The 14,924-nt window shown below is 32.8% G+C and overlaps 1 protein-coding gene across 8 annotated transcripts in view; it reads left to right on the forward strand.

Annotated features, from left to right (window-relative positions):
- The window catches only part of LOC105483642 (ribosomal protein S6 kinase A6), a 130,294-nt gene that overhangs the window by 42,531 nt on the left and 72,839 nt on the right, over positions 1-14,924 (forward strand). For all 8 annotated transcript variants that reach the window (XM_011744603.3, XM_071088618.1, XM_011744594.3 and 5 more), the window contains 2 exons: positions 10,199-10,305; positions 10,589-10,626. In XM_011744603.3, the coding sequence (XP_011742905.1) occupies positions 10,199-10,305; positions 10,589-10,626 (145 nt within the window). The remainder of the gene's footprint in view (positions 1-10,198; positions 10,306-10,588; positions 10,627-14,924) is intronic.

The following is a 14,924-nucleotide window of genomic DNA, read 5'->3' on the forward strand; positions in this document are numbered from 1 at the left end:
GTGAAACCATCATTACCATAAGAATAATTAGCATATCTGTCATTCCTTAAAGTTTTCTTGTGTCCCTTTGTGATACCGTCTTCCTGCCCTAACCCTGCTGAATCTGCTTTCTGTCACTATTTGGTTTGTATTTTCTAGGAGTTTATATAAATGGAATCATATAGTATATTCATTTTTTTTTGTCTGGCTTAACATAATTATTTTGAGATTCATCTATGTTGTATGTACTAAGTATTCATTTTTATTGATGGGTGGTATTACTGATTGTATGGATACGTCATGATTTGTTTATCATTCACCTGTTGATGGATTTTTGGGCCATTGCAGTTTTTGATATTACTAATAAAACTGCTGTAAACATTCATGTACAAGTGATTGTATCATATGTTTTCATTTCTCATGGGTAAATACCTAAGAGTATAATGACTGGGTCATGTGCTAGGTGTATGTTTAACTTTTAAAGACACTGCCAAACTGTTTTCCAAAGTGATTATATAAATTTTACATTCCCACCAGCAGCGTAAGAGAGTTTCAGTTGCTCCACATCCTTGCCAACATTTGGTATGGTCAGTCTTTTAAAATTTTTGAACATTAGATTAGTTTTTAGTGGTATCCCATTGTGGTTTTGAATTACGTCACACTAATGACTAATGATATTGAGCATCTTTTCATGAGCTCATTTGCCATCTATCCTCTTGGTAAAATGTCTGTTTAAATGTTTAGCCTGTTTTTTTAGTTGGAATGTTTGTTTTCTTATTGAGTTTTGAGAGTTCTTCATATATTTTGGATGTAAGTCCTTGATCATATATGTTATTTGGAAATATTTTCTTCTGGTCTATAGTATGTCTTTTCATTCTCTTAACACTGTATTGAAAAGCAGAAGTTCTTAATTTTGTGATAGTTTGCTAAGAATGATGGTTTCCAGCTGCATCCATGTCCCTACAAAGGACACAAACTCATCCTTTTTGATGGCTGCATAGTATTCCATGGTGTATATGTGCCACATTTTCTTAATCCAATCTGTCACTGATGGACATTTGGGTTGATTCCAAGTCTTTGCTATTGTGAATAGTGCTGCAATAAACATACGTGTGCATGTGTCTTTATAGCAGCATAATTTACAACTTAAAGTATAATAATAATAAATAAATTAAAAAAAAAGAAGTTCTTAATTTTGATGAAGTCTGATTTATAGGATTTTTTTCCTTTTATTAATTGTGTTTTTAGTGTTCTATATAAGGAATATCTGCCTAATTACAGGTAAAGATTTTCTGTTGTGTTTTCTAGAGGTTTTGTAGTTTGAATTTTACATCTAGATTTAGGATCCGTTTTGAGTTCATTTTAGTATATGGTTATAGGTATGTGCAGAAGTCCTTTTCTTTTGTTCACATAGATATCCAGTTGTTCTAGCATCATTGTTGGAAAAGTCTGTCTTTTCTTCCCTGAATCACCTTACATTTTTCTTGAAAACCAATTGATCATATATATGAAGGCCTATTTCTGGATATTCTATTCTGTTCATTGTTCCATTTGTCTATCTTTATTACAATTATACACTGTCTGAATTACTGTATCTTTATAATATGTCTTGAAGTGAGGTAGTGCAAATCCTTGAGCTTTGCTTTTCTTTTTGAAAGTTTAGCTCTTCTAGGTCCTTTGCATTTCCATATCAATTTTAAAATCAGCTTTTCACTTTGTACAAAAATGCCCTGCTGGGATATTGGTTGGGATTTTATTAAACATATAGGTCAATTTGCAGATAAGTTACATTTTAGTAATATTGAGTCTTTTAATTCATGAACATGATATCTTTCTCAGTTTATTTAGGTCATCTTTAATTTCTCACAGTATTGTTTTCAGTGTAATTCTTGCACTTCTTTTGTCAGATTTACCTCTAAGTAAATCCTGTTTTTAATGTTATTGTAAATAGAGTTGACTTCCTAATATCAGTTTTAAATTGGGTGGAAACACAGTCAATTTTTTGTGTATTGAGCTTGTTTCCCACAGTCTAGCCAAACTTAATACTTCTAGCAGCTTTTAGAAATAGATTTCAAAGGTTGAGAAAGATTTCTGTAACTGTTTTTTGAGAGTTTTATAAAAAATCAGAAATCAATTTTAGATTTATTCAAATGCTTTTTCTTCATTTATTGAGATTATAATTTTTTAATCTTACTTTGATGAATTACATTGATTGATAGATGTTGAACCAACCTTGCATTTATGGATGAACCCCACTTCATCTTGATGTATTAACCTTTTTATAAAGTTGGATGGTATTTGCTGAAAATTTGTTAAGAAGTTTTGCATCTATTTTTATGAGGGATATTTGTGATTTCCTTGTATTATTTTGTCTATTTTTGGTGTTAGAGTAATTCTGACTCCATAGAATGAGTTGGGTATAGTTTTTGCCTCTTTAACTTTCTAGGAAAGTTTGTGTAAATTCAATGATAAATTGCCCTTAAATGATTGATAGAATTCACCAGTGAAGGCATCTGAACCTGAAATTTTTCTTACGGGAAAGTATTTAACTACAAAATCAATTTATATAATAGACTTGCGTTGTTTCTTTTGGAGTGAGCTTTGATAACTTATGTCTTTTAAGGAATTTGTCTATTTCATCAAAATTACTAAATTTATTGGCATAAAAATGTTCATAATATTCCCTTATTGTCCTTTTTGTAGTTGTGGAATTGTTAGTGATGTCACTGCTCTCACTTTTGATGTTGGTAATTCATGTGTACTCTGTTTTTGTTCTGCTTAGCCTCACTAGAGATTTTATCAATTTTATTACTCTCAAAGAAACAACTTTTGGTTTCATTAATTTTTCTGTATTCTATTTCTGTTTTCTATTACATTGTTTTCTGCTTTAATCTTTTTTTCTGCTTATTTTGTGTTTCATTAGCTTTTCTTTTTCTGGTTTTTAAGATGGGAGCTGAAGTTATTAATTTGAGGCCTTTCTTCTTTTCTAATAACGTAGATGTTTTGTGTTATAAATTCCCCTCTGAGTACTGCCTTAGGGTCATCCCACAAGTTTTGATATGTGTCACTTTTATTTTCTCTCAGTTCAATGTACTTTATGATTTCCTTTCTATTTCTTTGACCCATTGGATATTTAGAAGTCCACTTAATTTACAAGTATTTGGGCATTCTTCCACATATCTTTCTATTGTTGATTTCTACCGTAATGTTGTTGTGGTCATAAGACATACATTGTATGACTTTAATTCTCTTAAACTTACTTTTATTTGCTTTATGCTTCAGAATATCATGTATCTTGGTAAATGTTGCATGTCCACTTGAGAAGAATGTGTATTCTGCTATTTTTGGGTGGTGGAAGGTTCTGTAAAGGTGGATTTTTAGTTGTTTCAAGTTGTTTGATAGTGACATTAAATTGCCTATATTCTTTCTAATTTTATGCCTATTCTACAAATTTTTGAGACAAGGATTGACACCTTTTACTTTAATTATGAATTTGTATATATCTTCTTGAATTTCTGTCAGTTTTTGTTTCATGTGTTTCAAAGTTCTGTTATTAGGTACATAAGCCTTTAGGGTTATTATTCCCTCTTGATGAATTGACCCCTTCATCATCATGAGATGACATGACTGACTTTGTCCCTGGTAATGTTCTTTTCTTCAAAATCTAATTTGATACTTATATGGTCACTCCAACTGTTTTCTAAAAAAGTATTGTTAGTTTGGTATATCTTTTTTCATATTTTAACTTTAGCCTATTTGTGTCTTTATATTTAATGTGTGGTACTTAAGGAAGCATAATTTCCTTGTTTTTAAATCCAGTCTGAGAGTGTGTCTTCTAATTGGGATATTAGACCTGTTACATTTTACGATTATTTTTGTAGTTGTATTTAAATCTACCATCTTGCTATTCGGGATTATTTTTGTCCCATTTGTTCTTTGTTCTTTTTTCCCTCTTCTCCTGGCTTCTTTTTAATTACTTTTTTTTTTTTTTTTTACAATTTCATTATTATCTCTGCTGTTGATTTATAAATATTATCCATAACACTTTATTGTGTAATTTAATAGTTGCCTTAGGATTTGTAGTATAAGTTTTAACTCAGAGGTCAGGAAAATATGGTCTTCAGGCTAAATTTGGCCACTTTTCTTTGTAAATAATGTTTCATTGGAACATAACCATACTCATTTGTTTAAGTATTGTCTGTTCCTTATGTTGTACTTCAATGGAATCATACTTGCATAGTCATTTTTACTGGATAGCAGGCATGGTGGATTTAATTTTCTTACATACTGGATACCTTTATTTTCATATAAGTAGCATTTAGCTTTTTTCTAGGATGCAGTTCATTGTCTTGTAAACACTTTGATCATTTTGGGCCTTGTATTTAAGCTTTAGTCATGTGGGACTAGGGAAGTATTTCGTTTAAGATTAATTTTTCCTCAGTAGTGAAGCATGTCCTTTCTTATACTCTAACAAACACTCTTTGAATTATGAGGCTTTTCACTCTCCCTTTTGGGAAGAGGAGCTATCTTAGTCGTTTGTGAGCTGAGTGGGCTCTTTCTTTTAATCTTTTAAGGTTTTTCTCTTCCTGGACTTGGGCTTGGGTAGTTTCCTCGGATCCATGTTTGACTATGTATATGTGTATATATATGTGTGTGTGTGTGTGTGTGTGTGTGTGTGTGTGTGTTTTGAGATGGAGTCTCAGTCTGTTGCCTCGGCTGGAGTGCAGTGGCGTGGTCTCAGCTCACTGCAACCTCTGCCTCCCGGCTTCAGGTGATTCTCCTGCCTCAGCCTCCTGCATAGTTGGGACTACAGGTGCACAATTAGCCTGGCTAATTCTTGTAATTTTAGTAGAGATGGGGTTTCACCATGTTGGCCAGGCTGGTCTCAAACTCCTGACCTCAAGTGATCTACCCGCCTTTGCCTCCGAAAATGCTGGGATTACAGGCATGAGCCCCAGTACCCGGCCCATGATTGACAATTTTTTTTATTGGATAGCAGGCATTGTGACATTTAGCTTGTTAAGGTGATGAACATTTTTGTATTTCTGTAACTATTATTGTTCTCTGTTCTGAGACATAAAACTAGTTTGATCCCTATAGGTCTTACTTTTAAAGTTTGTTAGATTGGACCAACACAGCTTTCAGTCAGGGGTTAATTTTGCTCCACTACTGAAGCAAAATCCTTCTGATTACTTTGTCTGATGTCCTATGAATTATGAGATTTTCTGCTCTGGCCGAAGGCAACAGGAACTATTCCTGGCCATGGTGAGTTCATCGATTGGTTCCTCTAACCTTTCATTCCTTTCCTGGTTTAGGGTAATGTCCTCACTCACATGTGCTGAATATTTCTCTGCTGAATGCTTGAAGGAGACTGTCTGCATATCTACAGAGTTCTCTTTGTGCAGTTTACTCTTCTCTAATACTCGATCCTGTGAATTTTGTCCTCCTTCTCCAAGACTCTCTATTCTGGCTTATCTACTCAGGAAGTCTTTCAGGCTCCACCTGACTTAGCCCTCCCTGTACTACCACTTGGAAACTCTTTCCAGGTAGTAAGCTAAGGCAGTTGTGGGGCATACTTCATTTGTTCCCTGTCTCTCAGTATTCAGTGTCCTTTGTTGCCTGATGTCCAGTGTCCTGAAAAGTATCATTTCATATGTTTTGTCCTGTGTTTTAGATTTTTCAGGCATGAGATTAAATCCTGTCTTTGTCTGCTTCATTTTTTCTTTAAGTAGTAGTCTGGGAGTAGCATTTTAATTGGGTGATAGTAGTTCAATGTCTTACTTCCAGAATTTACAGTGTAGAATGTGGGAGAGCTACTGTTGATTCCCAGAGCTTTGGAACTTGCTGTGATAAAGGAACAGTGTGTTTCTGGTATGCTAGCCAGTGCTTAAGTGGCTAAGGTCTCTGGCTTATATCTGTCTACCTCCAGTGTAGAATGTGCCATGCGTGAGCATAGGGTGTGTTATTGGTATATTATTAACTATAGAACATAAATCAATACGTGAAAGGGATTGTCTAGGACCCCCTTCTAAGGAGGGTCTTTAAAGGACCTTGTTAAAAACTGGTACCAAGGCATAGAAGGACAACAGTGTAATAAGGCTCCATTATTCATGATTTCTTGCGTTAGATTTTAGAAGTGTCACAAATATGTTTGAGAAATTCTTGTAGTCATTTCTAATTTTCTTTTAAACTCTTCAGACCTCCATTCTCGATGTGGGACTATCTAAACCCATACTAGCACAGAGATGCAGTCAGTAAGTTTTGATTCCTAAGTCTGGAATATTAGGTAAGAGCAAGCATTTTAAATGCATTACCCGAAAGATAATAAATTAGTACATTGATTGAGCAGCCTTTTAAAAAATGGTTCAATGGTTACTTCTGTAGACAGCTTATTAATAATCAGATGTTTGTTGGTTATACTTCACTTGTGTGTACAAAAAATTGTTAAATAATCCAAAATGAGGACATGTTTTTATACCTTAGAAAAAGACTTTTTAAGTATATTTTTGTATGTTTTAAAGAATTTTATAATGTATGTAATTTGTATTTTAAAGGGAAAGATACCCATCCAAATTTCCCTTCCTCAAAATGTACACACACACACACACACACACACACACACACACACAAATACACAGGTAAACAAAGAGAACTCTTAAGCTGTGCTTTATTTTGCTTATATCAAGAAAATGTAGTAGAATGAATGGCTGATTATTGTAACGCTGTCAGTTCTTCTAATTTTAATTTATTGGCTTAACAAAATTCCAAATAAAGCCACAATAGGGATTTTTGTTTGATGTTGACAGAATTATTTTATAGTTTCCTTGGAAAAATAAACAAATGCAAAGAAATAACATTTTTTGTTTGTTTGTTTGTTTTTTGAGACAGGGTCTTGCTCTATCAGCAGGCTGGAGTGCAGTGGCACTATCCTGGCTCATTGCAACCTCAACCTCCCAGGCTCAGGCAATCCTCATGCCTCAGCCTCCCGAGTAGCTTGGACTACAGAAGCATGCGCCACTATACCCGGCTACCTTTTTTTTCAGTAGAGATGAGATCTTGCTTTGTTGCCCAGGCTGTTCTCAAACTCCTGGGCTCCAGTGATCCTCATGCATTGGCCTCCCCAAATTCTCTTGTTTAAAACTTTATAAAGTGTGCATAAGCAAAACATTATAGTATCAACACGAGATTAGAAACATACTATATATCCCCAAAATATCCTGTTATAGATTACTTACCATATATCATTATGATAAAGGAAGAATCACAAATTGCGGCAAAGAGATTTTTCAATAAATAGTATTTGAGAAATCGCTTAAATATTTCAAAAAATCGTTTTAAAATGCCGTCTCTACCATATACAAAAATAAATCTTACTTACATAAAAGAGCTAAATCTTGAAAACCCAGCTAAATATTTTGTTGGCCATTGGATGGTGAATGTCTCCTTAAATCATCTATATATTTGACTAGCAAAAATTAAGGATTACTGAGCATAAAAAACTAGCACAAAATTGGATAAGTATTTGCAGCTAATATGATAGAAAACTGACATTTTTAATATTTAAGTGACTCGTGCCAATTGACAAAACAGTAAGTCAGTAATAGAAAATAAGCACAAACATTACTGATAATTCACAAAAAAAGTAGAAAGACTACTAAACATGAAAAACAGTGTTCAGCCTAAAAATCAAAACTTAAATTTAAAAAATAATGCCATTTTCGCACACCAAATTTGAAAAGGCTTTTACAGGGTATATTCCATGCTATCAAGGATGTGGTAAGACAAATGCTTTCATAAACTGCTGATGGGAGTGGAAATTACTATAACCTTTTTGGAAAATAATTTTGTTGTGTATGTCAGGAATCTTTGACTATTTATGCTCCTTGACCCAGCATTTCATTTTTTTAAAAAAATTCTTAATTCATTTTGAGAAAATAATCATAAATATCAGTAATATGTACATATGCATATTGCAGAGTTATTTCAAATAGTGAAAAACTGGAAATAACCTAAATGTCAAGAAGGGGAATGTTTAGGTAACTTACAGTAAATTGGTATGGTTATATTGTACAGCTATTGGAAACTATTTATAAATAAATTTTAAAGACATAGAATGCTTATTATATAATATCAACTGGGGATAAAGGAGGCCACTAAATAGTACTTATACGGTAGTCTGATTTCAACTCTATTAAAACACACATTCATAGACACATTCAAACACAGATATGCACAAAAAATTGAAAAGCAGATGACAAAATATTAAAAGTGCTTAGCTCAAGAGTACTGGAGTTTAGGATGATTTTCATTTTGTTGGGGGGGAGGGCGATTTATGAGTAGGACGATTAGTGGTTTGGAAAGCATTATTGGCAGTGAACCTAAAATTTGTTTTTAGAAAAGCAAACATTGCAGCATAGCATGTGGCAGAAGTGGCTTCTAGGGAAGAGTTCATTCTTATGGACAAGTATCCCTGAGTTCACATCTTGGGCCTCCTTCTTACTAGCTGTGTTATTTTGGACAAGTTACTTAATCACTCTGAGTTTCTTTCTCCATTTGCAAGATGTTCCTAATACCTACCTCATAGAGTTTGGAAGCTATAATAACATAATGATTGTACAGTGCCTGGCACATAATTTCTACTTAGTAATGTTTTATTTGCATCTATCATGAGGCTTTCCACCAAGACAACTTCATGACAAGGTGATAGGCTTGCATAACTATAACTAGGCAAAGTTTTTTCTAATTTAGTTCTAAATAGTTTTTATTTAGCCTTTTCTTATGTATTAGCTTTCAGAGAACTTTCTTATTATCCTTGGTTAGAAGTTGAATAGGCAACAGTTATTTTTATTCTTAATAAAAAGTCAAGTGAAAGTGATGTTTTTATACTTTTACCATTATAATATTCAAATTAATGCTCCCAAAACTTAGATAATAAACAATCTTTGTTTTTCTGTTGATCATTTTAAAAAGTAGTTAGCATATCAGAAGTTATTAACTGCTCATTCTCTGCAATTTTACTAGTAACCTGGATCTGCATTGTGAAATGCAGGGGCCCTGAATGGGCAAGCAGGTTGTAAGCTATTATGACATGTACTTTATGCAGTTTTGAGCCTTCTTAATAATCCAGAGGTTTCTTTATGAAAATAACCCATTTTGAGAAAAATATTTGATTTCACCAATCTGGAGTTCTTGCTAAACCTTAAAAATTACATCTCATGGCTGATTAGTGTCCAATTCTATGTGTAAATGAATACTCACTAGTGAATGGATTTAGATATAAATCTATAATAATAATACCTTAAGGTTGTTTAAAGTTTTTTATGTTTAATATGGTTTTAAGTTTAATATGGTTATATTAAAGTTTTTTAAAGTTTACAAAGCTTTTTTTCCACATAAACTGATTTGATTCTTACAACAACCTTGTTAGGTATATACAGCAGATATTATTGTTCTGTTTTACAGATTTAGAAACTGAGGCCCAAAGGGCTAAGTGACATGTCTGATATTACACTGCCAATTCTGATTCAAGTTCATTACTCTTCACTTCATCATAGCAGCCGTATTTCCAGGCACAAAATGATTGAGTAATACAGTGCCATTACACTCATATACATTACTAACAGAAGAGGCTTGGATCCACCCCTTAGGTCAGAGATGAGTTCACAATTGTGTGTAAGATAAGAGTTACTAAATTAACAACTTGTGGTAGTGTAGTAAAAGCTTTGGGTTTGTAGAGCCCCTAAAAGTGAAATTTCTGAGAAATGATAGTAGACAGTAAAAGAGAGAATGGTAGAAATAGTGGAATTCCCAGAGCTAAAACAAAATACCTTCTATATTTCAAATACCCTAAGGGTAACTGTATTATAGCAGAGTACTAAAATTAATATTGGTATTATGGGACTAAGTCACTTTCAAAAAGGTGAATCTTGTGCTGTGCATTTAGTGTGAGAAGACATACAAACAACATAATGTTTTGGAAAGATTTACATTAAAATGGTTAATATTGAAGAGACGCATTCTTAAAGAGTTTCGTTTCATTTATATAGAAATCTTATTTCTCTGGTATTGCCAATAATTATGCCAGTCAAATAAGAATTGACTATGCTTATTATCTTATTATTTTCCTAGATTTGTCTGTCTACTCATTTTGAAAGAAGTATTTTTAAATATACTGAATACTGAAAGAAAGATCAAATGATAATTCATTATTTTGTTCTAGGTTCTGTTTACAGAGGAAGATGTGAAATTCTACCTCGCAGAACTGGCCCTTGCTTTGGATCATCTGCACCAATTAGGAATTGTTTATAGAGACCTGAAGCCAGAAAAGTAAAGTTGTATTCTTCTTTTGTATTCATGTTGTCTGTGTTTCTGGAAGTACTTTTTGTCAAACTCTATTAGGTCTTTTAAATATTATAGGGAATTCTATATGAATTACATGAAACTTGTTTGTAAAAAGTAATCTTTGTAAGACATACATTGACTTTAAGTTAATCATTTAAATTTTTTAAATATATTAAATAGATACTGACCTTAGTTTTATGATTTTTATGTAAATGTTTTATGTAAAATATTTTATTCCATCTTGTTGAATGTGAATTTTGATTTACAGCATTTTGCTTGATGAAATAGGACATATCAAATTAACAGGTATGCAGATTTTCTTATTATACCCTTAGCTGCTTGATTCATATTTTTTATTATTTTAATATAAATTTGTCTAAGCCTGTTTTTTTCTCTTTCTGAATTTGATTTGCAATTTATTCGTCTCTTTAGTGAATTAAATGTTATTTGATGGTTAGACTGCTCTCAATATGTTCTAATTGTAATATTAAAAAATTGTACATTAGATACACTTATTGTAAATAATTAATGATAGTTTTTTAGGTAACAATACGTCATCTGAGTTTCAGTCTAGACAGAATGATGTATCACAAGTAGTCATCACATTTGAAATATAGTGACAACCTTCCCTCTGCCTTCCCTGACTCCTGGCAACCACTTATATGTTCTACATGTCTATAATTTTGTTATTTTGAGAATGATATAGAAATAGAATCATACAGTTGTCACACTACTGAGCATTTATCCTAGAAAAATAAAAACCTATGTTCACATAAAAGCCTATATATGAATGTTCATAACAACCCTACTTGTAATAGCCCGACTGGAAGTTACCTAAATGTTCTTCAAAAGGGGAATGAATAAATATAAATTGTCATACGTCCATGTGATGGCATGCTACTCAGCAGTAAAAAGGAAAGACCTGTTGAGACATCCAGCAACTTGGATGGATCTCAAGGGCATTGTGCTGAGTGAGCCAGTCTCAAAAGGTTACATGTGTTTTCAATAGATAGTAAATTCTGTATTTTATTATTTGAATGTTAGAACAGAGGTAAAATGAAGATGTGGTCTTTACAGATAATTTTAAATAGGTACAGTTTAAAGGTAAGTTGCTTTAAATTCCTGTGCATACTGCATCAATGCAAAAATAAAATATCAGTTACCTCAAAAGCGGACATAAATATGAAAAAGTTCAAATAAAGTTTAGTAACTCTTACTGAGTCACAGCCTGATTATCTTTTTCATGTACAAAAGAAATGATGTGGGTTCGAAGATATTTAAAGAGAAAAAGGAAAGGAAAATAACAATCGGGAACAGTAGAGTTTCGAGATTTTTATATAATACATAAATTTGTATTTTACAGCAATTAAAAAGATAATTAAAAATTAATTCCTCTTTTCATTTTTGCTTAATAAAGTATACCTGTTTTGTCAGAGGTGAGAAAGAGAGGTGGGAAAGAGTAGAAAAAAACCCTATTTTTCTCTCTCTACGTTAAGGTTAGTTACGTAAATAATGATGCCAAGTTGATTTGTATTTAGTATTCTCATTTTAATTCTGCTTTTGATAGATTTTAGAGACTTAAACTGTCTGAGGAGGGAAGAATAGATAGAATCAATATTAATTTATAAGCAAGGGACACAAAGCATGTAACAGGAAGAAATGTGATTCATAATTTTTTTGACAACTCAATTTATTTTCCTTGCAATGGCACAAACATTTCTGTTAAAGACTGTGTACAATAATAAATATTAGATAATTTACAGTTTTGTGATTATAACTTAGGTCAAGGTTTTATAATGACTACATTTATGGATTTACCCCGACAGCATTCCAATGAGGTTGGCTAAAGTATGACCACTCACAGCAAGTATTTTAACCCATTTATGCCGGAGGCTGCAACTTTTTGAATTTTTGCAGTCAGACTTTGATGATGACCTTGAGCAGTAGGATATAAATAACTCCCACATGCTTAGCGTTCCAATAATGGAACACTAGGCATAAATTGGTTTAAGAATTCTTTTATAATGTTTCTTTTATGTTCTTTATCTCTCTCTTTAATTTTTCTTGTTTACTTTCTTTCTTTCTTAACCTCCTGTGTATCTTTCCTCCCTGCTATACGTCTCTTCCTATCTCCTTCTTTCCTTCCATATTGAATAGTACAGTAAAAAATACCAGATTGATTGCTATTTGCTGTTGACACCAGGGAGCTGTGTACATGTTGTTATGATTTAGCAATGTCTCACCTAGGGAGGGTCTTTGCTAGCATTCTGTTTTCCAAGAATAATTGCAGGAGAATGACAATACTTTTTTTTTTTTTTTCCACCAGTCCACTTTAGAAATTCTCCAGACATGAGGAATGGACCTAATATCTGAAATGACAGGCTACTGTGAAATTACAATGGACTATAGAAAGTTTCGTGTTATAACTGTGCTTTGAGTCTGATTGGCCTCATTCTGAGTTTATGATTTTTATAGCGGATCAGTAGAATGAGAGTGGATGAGAGTGGATATCCCCAAATATCTACATCCTTGCTAATATATTATTTATATTATATATTATTATAAGATTTAAGTTTTTTTTTCTGAAATCCTGCATCCTTTTCATACTCTGTACAAAATCCCTCCCATAGTTTATATAAAAATAACTTTATAATATGACTTGCCTCTTTAGAAAAATTATTTAAATCATAATATCCCATTAAAAAGTATAGCTTGAATACAGAATCTATTTGAACTGTGATTAATCTGTTGCACTTTTTAAATTTTTTTTTTTTTAAGAGACAGAGTCTTACTCTGTCACCCAGGCTGGAGGGCTGTGGCATGATCACATCTTATCACAGCCTTTATTTAACTCCTAGGCTCAAGCCATCCTCCCACCCCAACCTTCTGAGTAGCTGGGACTTCAGGAACGTGCCACCACATCCAGCTATTTTTTTTGTAGAGACAGAGTCTTGCTATATTGCCCAGGCTGGTCTTGAACTCCTGGCCTCAAGCAATCCTCCTGCTACAGCTCCCCAAAGTGTTGGGGTAACAGTTGTGAGCCACTGTGCCCAGCCTATAATGTGTTTTCTGAGAGACGTAATTCAGAAGCAACTTCTACAAAGAGATGGAAGAAAAATATACAGTGGTCAGAGATGTAAATCACACAGTACTTAAGCTGAGTATTTAAGAGAAGAATGTATACTTGAGAAAATAATTCTATGTAGTTTTTATAGTTACTTGCAAACTAATCACTGAGATTGCTTTTATTTATAGTAAATATTCATCAAATTATTATATTCTGAGTGTGCTTTTAAAGTTTAAAGTCTTATAAAAGAGTCTTTTAGATTACAAAGATGTGAAACACTGACACTCAAACCTACCCCCCAAAATAACCCTTCCATTATATAGTTGAATTGTACATTTTCTTCTATTTTCAAATTAGTGATTTGGAAAAACCACTGTATAACATATGGCTTATCTAATCTTGTAGCTAGTTTTATAGTTGTACAATTTTTGTTAGTTGATTGCTGAACAAATTATACTTGTTAAATAACAGTTTAGTCAGAAATAGTATGGCAAAGGAACTCTGTGGATTGGCATAAATCTCTGAAAGGTTAACAGGTGAATAAGAAAATTCTTCTCTCCCCACTTCTCTGGAATGGCCAAAGAAACCAGTGTTCTTCTCCACAAGCTATGTTATATTCAGCTGAACTGACCTGGAAGACTAGATGTAATTATATTTACTTTTGTAAATGGAATGTGCAGAGTTTACAAGTTTCAATATACAGAGAAAGAACATAGTAGCACAGTGAAAAGATTTTTAAAGATTATACTGAAAGTTAAAATACATTAAGCTATTATCTCAGGATAAGTGATTTTTTAAATGAAAATATTGAGCAGAGTTAGAAAATCAGTTTTGAGGGGACCTAAAATTAAGAGTTAATGTTGATGTTTTGTTGTAAACGAGCAATATAGGGCTTATAGATTTTTAATTTTTAAAATGAAAGTATACTTTACATATGTTAAAACTCATCCTTCTGATGTCTTTTGGTGATGGAACTATCCTGTGTCTTGACTGCATCAATGTCAGTGTCCTGGCTGTGGTTATAGTACTATAGTTTTGCAAGATTTTAGCATGGGGGACACTGGATAAACAGAATCCCTGTAGTTTTTCATGTAACAGCATACGAATCTGCAATCATCTCAAAATATAAAGTTTAATTTTTAAAAATCACTTTTTTGTGTATAGTTCTGCAAGTTTCGACAAATGCGTACAGCCTTGTAACTATCACCAAAATAAAAATATGGAACAGTTCCATAACCCTCCTCCTCCAAATTCTCCCCTTATAAGTCAATCCTCCCTTTACCCCAAGCCAACTACCAGTCTACTTTCTGTTCCCGTATATATGCTTTTCCCACAATGTAATTATGAACAGAGGCATACAGTATACAGCCTTTTGAGACTGGCTTCATTTAATTAGCATAGGGCATTTGAGATTCATCCATATTGTTGGCTGTATCAATGAATATTTTTTTAAATTGCTAAGTAGTGTTTCATTTTATGGTGGTACCATAATTTGTTTATCCATTCCTCAATGAGGAGGCATTTGAGTTGTTTCCTC

The sequence above is a fragment of the Macaca nemestrina genome, chromosome X (genome assembly GCF_043159975.1).
Source record: "Macaca nemestrina isolate mMacNem1 chromosome X, mMacNem.hap1, whole genome shotgun sequence".
NCBI lineage: Eukaryota > Metazoa > Chordata > Mammalia > Primates > Cercopithecidae > Macaca > Macaca nemestrina.